Source organism: Sinohyriopsis cumingii, chromosome 4 (assembly GCF_028554795.1).
Source record: "Sinohyriopsis cumingii isolate HCF-2022 chromosome 4, ASM2855479v2, whole genome shotgun sequence".
In the NCBI taxonomy this organism is placed as follows: domain Eukaryota; kingdom Metazoa; phylum Mollusca; class Bivalvia; order Unionida; family Unionidae; genus Sinohyriopsis; species Sinohyriopsis cumingii.
The window spans coordinates 14,461,801-14,474,214 of record NC_142964.1 but is presented as its reverse complement, the minus strand read 5'-3'; the positions used below and the strand labels follow the sequence as shown (position 1 = coordinate 14,474,214).

The 12,414-nt window shown below is 33.1% G+C and overlaps 1 protein-coding gene across 1 annotated transcript in view; it reads right to left on the bottom strand.

The window, feature by feature from the left end:
- Positions 1–2,596: 2,596 nt before the first annotated feature.
- LOC149800646 (uncharacterized) overlaps positions 2,597–12,414 on the bottom strand; it is a 39,723-nt gene continuing 29,905 nt past the window's right edge. The window contains exons 4-6 of the mRNA XM_089954656.1: positions 10,051–10,228; positions 6,933–7,113; positions 2,597–4,910 (exon numbers count right to left, since the gene is read on the bottom strand). Of these exons, the coding sequence (XP_089810782.1) occupies positions 4,756–4,910; positions 6,933–7,113; positions 10,051–10,228 (514 nt within the window). The 3' untranslated portion in view covers positions 2,597–4,755. The remainder of the gene's footprint in view (positions 4,911–6,932; positions 7,114–10,050; positions 10,229–12,414) is intronic.

Here is a 12,414-nt window from a genome sequence, read left to right as displayed (position 1 = left end):
TTTGGACATGTAACTATCACAAACACATGCATTGACACAACTACTTAACAGTATATCACAGATGCAGCTCTGTGTTACTTGAATTACTATTCTTACATGTATACTTAAGACTAGTGCTAAATAATAAATACATTTTTTACAAAATCTCTACTTGTACTGGAGGTATGTATGTGCCAATTAAAGAATTTCTGATTCACATCTATGTACATGTAAAAAAAAAGCAGTATAAAAAATAAATAAGATTCATATTATAATTCTAAATTTTATAGCGACTGGACAGCCTTACAATTAAATATCTTCTATAAGCCTAGTATGCATACCTGTAGACGATTAATGTTTAATAACAATAAACTGTGTATCAATGCCTCCAATTCCAGAATCTTTAATTCCTTGTGAATAACCTATATCTTTCATTTCTCTTCATTTAAATGATCTTATTTTACTGTTTTACCTATTTAGAGCCTAATCAGTTGGTTTGTTTTTCCTGACATTGCTTTGTGAAAATAAATCTCTTATATAATCTACCTTAATGGTGCCCAAGTATTTTTCTTCCGAGCTGTGTCCATATAGAAAAATACTGTTTAAAATTCCATCCTTTAAAAATTTTATTTTCTTGAATTTTATAAAATACAATTTGAAATGAAGGAATTTTCACTAAAACTTTAAAACAATTCCACAAAAACCAATGGCTGACAGCTCTGCATAAGTTTTCTGCTGTCTCATCAATACACATCAAGTCAGTTTTAAGCAGTGATGAAACAGATTAACCCTGGAAAGCTTTCTCATCTTTTTAAGTAGCTGGCTCAAAATTACACGGCCAAGGCATTGCAGCAATATAACAAAAAATATTACATGTAGATGGCTCTACTGGAAAAGTAGACCATAACTTAGACAGTGGATGGTCAAAAATGCCCCAGTATTGACTGTCACTTCCTCTTTTCATATTCTTTTCCAAAGTTTCTTACGTGGAGGCCAGGTGAAGAAACACTAAATAATTTCACCAACATGGCATCATTCACGTCTCCATATGACACAGTCTGATCAATGAAATGCAATAAACTTGCCATCAGTACAATATATACATTGTACTCTCATAAGTCAAATCAAATGGCAAACAACAAAGATCCTGATTTGCTGTAGCATAATGTGCCTGCAGATCAGGGTCTATGTCATTTGTTCCACAGATTAGTCCTAACAAATTGCACAGACCCAGATCTGCCAGTGAGTTATGTGATCTGGGTCTGTGCATTTTGCAGTTGGACTCAACTTATAAGCAAATACATTCAGTATAGAACTAAGCTGGTTTAGAAATTTAAACTTCTCTGAAAACCTCTTTTACATTTTCTATTGCAAGCAATAGCATATAGTACTCTATATGTCCAAGCATCTGTAAAATCTAATATAGTACACTAGTAACAATGTTAACAATGGGCCAATAATCCATGTAAAATCTAATATAGTATACTAGTAACAATGTTAACATTGGGCCAGTAATCCATGTAAAATCTAATATAGTACACTAGTAACAATGTTAACATTGTGCCAGTAATCCATGTAAAATCTAATATAGTATACTAGTAACAATGTTAACATTGGGCCAGTAATCCATGTAAAGTCTAATATAGTACACTAGTAACAATGTTAACATTGAACCAGTAATCCATGTAAAATCTAATATAGTACACTAGTAACAATGTTAACATTGGGCCAGTAATCCATGTAAAATCTAAAATAGTATACTAGTAACAATGTTAACATTGGGCCAATAATCCATGTAAAATCTAATATAGTATACTAGTAACAATGTTAACATTGGGCCAGTAATCCATGTCAAGTCTAATATAGTACACTAGTAACAATGTTAACAGTGGGCCAGTAATCCATGTCAAGTCTAATATAGTACACTAGTAACAATGTTAACAGTGGGCCAGTAATCCATGTCAAGTCTAATATAGTACACTAGTAACAATGTTAACAGTGGGCCAGTAATCCATGTCAAGTCTAATATAGTACACTAGTAACAATGTTAACAGTGGGCCAGTAATCCATGTCAAGTCTAATATAGTACACTAGTAACAATGTTAACATTGGGCCAGTAATCCATATTGTTCTTTAATTGAAACAGGATACAGCATTAGTCATATAATGGTGTTTACAGACAGAAAACTCACTAATATTTGTTGATTTCTTAATTCAACACATTGAGAGTTGTAACTTTAAATCTGTACCACGAGGTAACCCATTTATCCATACTGCTGTGTTCTCCTCAGATATTGGGTTTTGCCACTAAATAATTACTCACTATTATTTCCACTGATAATCAGCAAGATGACAGAAGTACAATATTGTTTAGCTTACATCAGTGAGATATCTGGTCAGTGGATAGTAAAACAGTATAGTAGTTGTTGTGCTTCTCTCTCACTGATTATGAAATGTACTTGAAAAGCTACCAGACTAAACAAATTTTTTTTAAAAAAGTTGATGACATGACAAAGTTACTTTCTGTGTAAACACTGTGCATCTTATGTATTAACTACATACTGCCAATAATGAATAAGTTGTTGTAAAAAGTGCTCATGTCATCACACATTCTCATTTTACAATGAAACGTTAAAGCAATTTGACCAAATGAAATGAGAGAGCAGCCTTTGAATACGACAGAAATTTTGATGTCTAAATGAATCAAATAAACATTGTCAATGTACATTATATTGCAACGAGAGGGAAATCAGAATCAACATATAGGGATAGTTACAGCCAGATGTTTGTGCCCAGATTTTACTGACAAAGTGGTTTTGCACAAAGACTGAGGATTATTAATAATTGTTTTAAATAACATTGACACAAGTTTTATCACATTAAGTCAATAACCTGATAACATTCCTATTTTTAAATAAAAATATTAAATATTTAAAAATTAATTATGCCCTTTATACTTTTTATGTAGTTCTTACATCTGAGTTATCCCCCTCTAGAAAGGCCATCTTTTCTGCTGCAGAAGGGGTGACATAAGAAGGGGTGGAAGGGTCACTATTTTTTTGTTAGACTTACCATGACTGACTTATTTCTGACCTCTAGACCCTAGAGTATATAGACTGCTTCATTACTCTGAGTGCAAGGGATCTATGAAGTTTTCTCAAGGATAAAATTTCTTGTGCAAAATTCATTTTTCTGAGCCACAATGACCTTGACCTTTGATCTTTTGACACACAAATCAAGACCTTTTCCATACCTTATGTGCAAGCCTTTCATACATATTTACCAAAATTCATGTTCTAGAACAAAAGTTATATCCAAAATCCATTTTCAGTCACAGTGAACTTGACCTTACATAGTTTGATCCTTGAATCAACAGATTTCTTTCTTATTGCAAGTGCAAGCTGTCCACACAGTTTTGTCTAGGTCTGTGATATAGAACTCGAGTTATTGTGCAGAAATAATATATCTGCCACAAGTCACAGTGACCTTGACCTTCTCATCCCATAATCAATAGGCTACATTCTGATTCCAAGTGCAAGCTATCCATAATATTTGGTAACTGGTGAAAGTGGAGAACTCTAGTTATTGTGCGGAACCATTTTTCTTTTTTTGGTCACAATGACCATGACCCCCAAGACAATAGGGTTTTAGCTTGAACTAAGTACAAGCTATCCACAACATCTGGTGGACATATGTAGAACAGATGGGCAGACAGTTACATTTTATGCTCTGTCAAAATGACAGATGTGAAAAATACTGACAATCATGCATATTGTCTAGTAAATATAGTGGATTCTAAAATAAAAGTTGTATCTGCTCACAAAATCATTTGACATTCCACTTTGGTCATGATTTTTTGGTTAAGGTGATCCATTCTAATTATTAAATTACTCTTGTTATTCTTGTTAATTTATGCATTACTAGTTTATTGATTCTCTCTTATATTGCAATAATTCAGTTGAACTTTAAATATCAATTTATTATCCATGCACTTGGTGTTCTTTTTCTGGCTCTTATACCACCAGATATGAATACATGAACATGGAGTTCTTTATGAATATTCAAGATTCTTTTTGTCCTATTGTCCTTTTACTAGTCTATTTCATTGGACTGGTGACTCATCAAAACCCATCAACAAGTATGTAAAATTTTAAAATTATTTTCAAGTAACTTTCATGTTTCATGTTTTGATGAAACGACTGTCTATTGTCATACTTAATGCTTAACAATTTCACTTATGTCATTTTATAACTAAAGCTACATGATTGAATGTCTCAATAAGTATGAAAAAGTTCAAACTAAAGAATGTGCAAACATTAAAAGAAGGGGGTAGAATAAGTTTTGATACAATCATTGCAAGTTCATTTCAGCACAGTATACCCTTCCAGTTTTCTTAAAAAAATACTTCACCAAATTAAAAATATTAACTTACAAATCCAATCAAGTTATTTTGAGCAGGGAAATGAATGTTGATTTTAATTAGAAGTATAATTTGAAGCAGATGACATCAGATGCAGAAATTCCTATACAACTCTGACATTTTTGCAAATCATTGTAGGTGATTGCAAGATACTGTGGGTATAATATAGGGGATGAATTAGTAAAAGTACAACATTACACCAGTTTTACCCACACTGACTTGCAAAAATGTCTGATTTGTTTTTCCAGGAAACTAGAAGGGTGTATAGGTCAGGCCATGTTGAATGGACTTCAGTGAAGATGGCATCTCTGTGTATATTGATGTTCCAACAATGTTACAAAGAAACAGTGACATCTTCACTCTTGAGGAGCCTTGGGTTTACAGCTTCTCAGGTGGACAGGCAGTCGGTCGGCATTAAATCTGCGGCCACAGTTTGGACATGGAACTAGATTAGCCTGGGAAGCCTTCCATGCTGCTTCATTCATTGCATCCAAGTCATAGGTACCCTTACCTATATAGGTAAAATAGGTATTAAACTTAAATGTTAGAAGACAATTGTTCAAAGTAATTTTTAATTATGTTTAATTTACATTTAAAGGTGAACATCTACAAAAAAATCATAGTTTTTTTCCTTTAAATTTATAGAATTGATTAAATACATTATTATGAATCTATAAATTAATGAAGTTTAGATATAATCTGGAATTGAAACTTTTTAGACTGACATTATCCCAATGGTGAATCCCAAACTGTTTCTTTTAAATAGCTCTTCTATTTCATTATCAGTTGGCAGATAAAAACAATTAATCGCTAAAGTTGTTATGTCAAATCTGTTTCTTCGTGCATTCAGATACTTGTTGATGAGTTTGTACAATATAGTGTATGCCAGTTACAATAAATAACATCTGAGGTTGTACAATTAAGGTTCTGGATGAGGCTGAGTTTGATGACCATGAGGTATCTTGAGTTCCTTGAGACTGGCATGAAATTAACGTTATGAATGCCTGTCACTCTGAGTGGAAATGTATCCAGCTTTCTTGACACTGAGATGCCAAGGGTTAGTTTGAAAACTGAAAATACTGAAAAATATATAATCATTTTCCTTGTACTTTTAAACTTTATTGTGCTTTTGTTTAGTGAGATCTAGCTAGAGGTAGAAGCCACAAATAAATCTGGAGAAAACTAAAGCAAACGGTCTGCACTATAATCATTTCTACTTTTCTATCAGGGTAAAAATGAAGTATTCAATGTCCATGTCCATTTTATACTAATTCATCAACTAAATATAGCTCTCTTTTGTTGTAATGTGGTAGCAGGGATCCATGCCTGCTGACCCTATCATGTATCAAAAAGGTGGGATCCATGCCTGCTGACCCTATCATGTATCAAAAAGCTGGGATCCATGCCTGCTGACCTTATCATGTATCAAAAAGGTGGGATCCATACCTGCTGACCCTATCATGTATCAAAAAGGTGGGATCCATGCCTGCTGACCCTATCATGTATCAAAAAGCTGGGATCCATACCTGCTGATCCTTTCATGTATCAAAAAGCTGGGATCCATACCTGCTGATCCTATCATGTATCAAAAAGCTGGGATCCATACCTGCTGACCCTATCACGTATCAAAAAGGTGGGATCCATGCCTGCTGACCCTATCATGTATCAAAAAGCTGGGATCCATGCCTGCTGACCCTATCATGTATCAAAAAGCTGGGATCCATACTGCTGACCCTATCATGTATCAAAAAGCTGGGATCCATGCTTGCTAATCCTATCATGTATCAAAAAGGTGGGATACATGCCTGCTGACCCTATCATGTATCAAAAAGCTGGGATCCATACCTGCTGACTATATCATGTGCCAAAGAGCAGGGATTGATACCTGTGGACCCTATCATGTACCAAAAAGTGACATAGTATGACAGATTGAAAACTCAATGAATACATGTATTGGGGTGGTGGTGGCAAGATACACAAAATGCAAATGTAAAGTAATAATTTTAGTTCATGCAAATTATGCAAATAAAAAATATTTTTTCACTTCATGGTATTGGTGTTTTTAATTTTGTTAAATAAAGGTATAATACTAAGCTTCATGTTGTGTTCTCTCATTCCAAACTGTTATACATTTCAGTAATAACTCAAGTAAAATGCTTTGTGGCCATAATGTGATATATTTGGAAACACGTTTCAATTATGTATGTCATAAAGAGGGACAGTTGTATTTATTAATATATTCTCAAATTCACTGATAAATACAAACATAATTTGGTTAGAATTAGGACTTAAGGCAGGAAAGGGGTAAAATAGGTTATGTCCAAATGTTCAATATACAGACTCCTTTTATTAATCTGAGTTGATCTGTTTCCATTAAAAGCTACCATTACCCAGACTGTTGTAGATCTGTTGTTTAACTGTCAATAAATTGCTCCTAACTTGTGTGATAAATTATATAATGTGCAGTAACAACAGTCATTTAGTTATAACTGAAATCCTTTTAACAAAACTTCAATAAAAAATAAGAACATACCTCCTATGGCCCTGACTTCAGGTTTCTTTGGCTCAGGGCGTCTCATTTCCTTAGAGAGCTTGTTGTTCTCAATGTGCCATTTCTCCAGACATTGTGGCTCATGGATTGAGATGGACTTGCTGCCAAACTCTCGACCACAGATGTAACAGATCACAGTGGGTGGACGTTTGACTACAGCAGGCTGAAGAATTAATTATAATTTGTATTGATTTAATGTTAGTTATGTAACACCTGCAGTTTGTATTAATCATGTCATAAAGTGGCAAAAAATTATCAATTTCTTGCATAAAATAGTATTACTGTCTTTTATACAAAGTATAAAACGTATAGTTGCCAATAGTTTTGACTAGACCCTTTGCATATTGTACAAAATGTACAGTTGCCAACAGTTTTAATTAGACCCTTTGCATAGTGTACAAAATGTATAGTTGCCAATAGTTTTGACTAGACCCTTTGCATATTGTCCAAAATGTATAGTTGCCAATAGTTTTGACTCTTTGCATACTGTACAAAATATATAGTTGCCAATAGTTTTGACCCTTTGCATATTGTACAAAATGAATAGTTGCCAATAGTTTTGACCCTTTGCATATTGTACAAAACGTACAGTTGCCAATAGTTTTGACCCTTTGCATATTGTACAAAATGTATAGTTGCCAATATTTTTGACCCTTTGCATATTGTACAAAATGTATAGTTGCCAATAGTTTTGACCCTTTGCATATTGTACTCTGTATCTAGCTCTGAGCAAATCAAAGCACAATAGTGTTAAAAATTGGATGAAAAATATTTCTTTTAAAAATTTTATATTTTTAAACTATCCATTTGTACCTGCAAAAGTACTGAATCCACATCCACTCAAAGTCACAGGCTTTGGTAATGTCAGTCAGATGCCATCCTTGTCTTGGAATTGTTTACTGATGATAGAGATCCTTCACTTGCTTTTAAGTTTGGATAAAATGAATCACTTTGTGTTTGCAGGGGTGAGCTATTTCATACCGTTTAGCCAGCATCAAGTATGTCTCTAAGCAACCATGTAGTCAATTGGATCTCTCCTCTAGCATGCAGCCCTGCTCAAATATGAACTCATCCACCACCCCAGAATGCATATGGGATGAAGCTAGTCATGATCCTCAAGACATAATGTTGGGGGAATTTACATTACAAAAGTCTGTCAATTTACATGGAAATCGATATAACAGTCTTGAGTTTTGATTTAGAACATTTGAAATACTAAAAAGAAACTATTCATTTTCATCCAGTTTGTATAAACATTGTGCTTAGTTAGATCCATAGGGAGATACAAGCTGCAAATGGTGCCAGAGAAAAATACAGACTATGTTAACACTTTTTAAACTCGAAAGTAATAAAGTAATATTTCCATAGCATACAGGCTTCTAAATTTTCATTATTTCACATCAAATAAAGGATCCTGATCTCTTGTTAATGGTATGGGGAACACTTTTCATGGGTCAGAAATTATAATTTTGCATATTATTTCCATTTAGATTTGTACAGAAATATTAATCAACTATAGTGTTTGTAAAACAAGAGTTTCTGGACTTTGTTCCACAGACTTATATAATCTTTGCCACTGGGGTCAAGTTCCAGAAGAACAGTAATTGACCAAGGAGCCAATTATGTTGAACACTGAATTTATTTTATCATGCCCAGTAAGTGTAAATATGGTTACTGGATGGGGATGTCAACAGTTTTCAACCCAAGTCAAAGTGAACTGTTTAATTAAGCAGTAACTAGGTAGTAGTTAGGCAGTTTTTAATTATGACCCCTTGGGGAGGAGGGGTGGTTAGGATGGGCCCTGGGCTCAATGTCATTTGCATGTATAAATTTGTCTTTCATGCCTAGTACATATGGTTAAAGGGTGGGGACCTTGAAAGTGTCTAAGTACCAATATGATCCAGGAGCCCAAACTGTATTCCAGTAGGGCATGATGTGGGGGTTTCCTTCAAACCACCCAATCTGACTTCACATGAAACTTGGGTTAGTGATCACATATATAGTCTATCATAATTTGGAAGCTATTTAAAATTTATGCAAAACCATCTCACCCCCACTGCCATACTCCAAGAGGCTGTATTTAATTCCTAATAAATTGTGCATACCTAAAGACCACCCCCTGTCTCTGTCTTGATAGAAGAAGAGAAATATTACTCACACATGCTATCAGGTATGAATGTTCAGACAAACTGGAAAACAGAATCCTTCTCATTTTCTTTGACAAAATCACAGGAATAAAATTATAAAGCTTTGAGAGTGTTACTAATGTGATAAATATCAGAGGTGTGATAATATTATGACTGTGATCAATATCAGAATTGTGATAAAAGAATCACAAAGTTACAGTTGTGATCAATATCAGAGATGTGATATTAAATAGGACTGACACTACTGGATGTAAAGGATATCCAGGTATTCAAGATAACACCATTTCTGACCTTTAGCTGCTCATTGTTGAAACCATATTTGATATTCTTCAAAGCTGACAAAACAATTTTGAAATTAACTGCTTTGGTGCACAAAATGGATGTCAACATGGCTCCATTTTCACTTAGGCCTGCAACAAGGCATCGTGTTTTCTGGTGGAAACCCCATGTTCATAAAATTTTCTGTTTTGAAGGAGATGAGATAAGAAGTAATTCAAGATCGATACCAGGATAGCCATATTCAAAAGTCAAATTCACACCATTTCTATTCAGTACCAGGATAGCCATATTCAAAAGTCAAATTCACACCATTTCTATTCAGTACCAGGATAGCCATATTCAAAAGTCAAATTCACACCATTTCTATTCAGTACCAGGATAGCCATATTCAAAAGTCAAATTCACACCATTTCTATTCAGTACCAGGATAGCCATATTCAAAAGTCAAATTCACACCATTTCTATTCAGTACCAGCTAGACCTCATCAAAACTTTTGAAGAATTAACCACACTGTTGAAATGACAAGCCATCTTGGAGAAGTAGTGACAACAAGGTATTCAAGATGGCCACTGCGACAGTCATATTAGAAGTTGGATTAGCACCATTTTCTTTTATGTTTAAATATTTTTCTCATGAGATTTCAAGAGGAATAATTTGTTTCTAATATAATTACTTTTGACTCCTTTCCCATTCCTCCACCTCCAGATGAATCCTTTGGTGGACTGCCATCTTTAGGTTTGCAGGACCTCTGGTGGACAGGAAGCCTATCTGAGGCAAATCTTCGCCCACAGTTTGGGCATGGAATCAGCTGCGACTTGGCATTTTCCCAGGCAGCCTCATTCATTTGTTCCCTATTAAAGGTAACATCATTTAAAACTTTGACATTTCAAAAGTTAGAAGACATGTATTTAACAAGTTGAATGGTAATCCATCAAAAACTTTGGACCCAGAAAGATTACTCTACAGCCCATAAGAGAGAGTGAAAAATCTGTAATTAGTGTTTGAAAATACATTTACCATTAATCAATGAGACTTTCAGGTTACTAGGTAATAGAAACTGTGACACATAAAATAAAATTTAGTGCAATAAAATTACAAATAGTATGGTAATTACTTGCAACCTAAAAAAAACATTTTATGAACAAAGAAAAGAAAAGGAAACTGACAAAACTTCTTTTATCATGAGGTCAATTAATGGACCTGGACTAATAGCGATAATGCATAAAATTTCTGCGTTTATAATTCATCCCATTTTCCAGACCCGCCTACTAAGCAGGATATAATTTTCCATGTTGCTCTGTAATATAAAAACTTATAATGTACAATTTAAGTGTTTTAAAATATATTATTTGTGTGGACAACTCCTTATGTCTAACTTTGATTAATCAGCAAATCTATAAAATGACACCCTTAATGTTCAAAGTTAAAAGGTTTTTATATCTGCCTGTCTCCCCCAAGATCCATGCTGTAGGTATTTAAAAAAATAAAGCAGAATTTGGAGTGAAGAAAGAAAAATATATTTGACCAGAGAGTGGTGTTTCTTTTCATTTTAAAGTTTTGTTTGAGACATTCTTGTTGGGATTCTTGTTGCCAGGTTTCAGTTTGTTCCATCCCAAAGCCTAAATTGTATTTCAAAAAAGGCTTGTACTCCCCCATCATCACAAGTTGTTGGTGATAATCCAATATAATCCTTTATCACCTTTAGCTGCCTGTGCTATGATTTCCTCATTTTGATTGATAAGTGACTATGCTTGAAAAAGAAACTTTGATTGGCTCATTCAAACAGCACGAATGGTCATGCTGGGTCACAATGGCAAGAAAAATGTACTCACGCTTGCAGTGATTTGTTAAGCTGATTTAGCATATTCATGAAAAATGAGGAAATCTCTACATAGGCAACTATACGTTATAAATCAGCATAGTGGATTAGCGCTCATGGCTAGCACTGACAGTACTCCACTCCTTAGGCATTACACCTTATGTCTGGTTTCCTTACCAATTTGGATGGCTGAAGTGATCATTGCCATGGACCGATATATTTAGCCTTATTATGTATGCAAGATTTATGCTACATTTATTGTAAAAAGGTGCAATTAGCACTTATATATATATATATATATATATATATATATATATATATATATATATATATATATATATATATATATATATATATATATATATATATATATATATATATATATATATATTTATATATATATATGTATATATGTATGTATGTATGTATGTATGTATATATATATATATATATATATATATATATATATATATATATATATATATATATATATATATATATATATATATATATATATATATATATATCCTAAGATCAAATCTGTTATTATTTATTTATTTATCAATCTTATAATGTATAAAAATAAAGAATAAAAAAATTTAAAATATTTTTGGTACTCTATGTATGATGACAAATGAAGTCTTGCAGTATTTTTATAAAGAAATAGCTCCCAGTGGTAGTATATATATATATATATATATATATATATATATATATATATATATATATATATATATATATATATATATATAACTTTTAGGTGATGACAGTTTTATTTATCTCATATAAATATACTATTTCATATTAAATGATTGGCAACTATTTATTTTTTATCAACCATTTTCAATTTGGAGAAATCATCTACATACTGTAAAGTAAAAAAACTTGCTATGGGAAGGCAATCCCTTGGTAGAAAGAGAGGTCATATATTCAAAATACAAATGGGCAATCCCTTGGTAGAAAGAGAGGTCATATATTCAAAATACAAATGGGCAATCCTTTGGTAGAAAGAGAGGTCATATATTCAAAATACAAATGGGCAATCCCTTGGTAGAAAGAGAGGTCATATATTCAAAATACAAATGGGCAATCCCTTGGTAGCAAGAGAGGTCACATTTTCAAAATACAAATGGGCAATCCCTTGGTAGAAAGAGAGGTCATATATTCAAAATACAAATGGGCAATCCCTTGGTAGCAAGAGAGGTTTTATATTCAAAA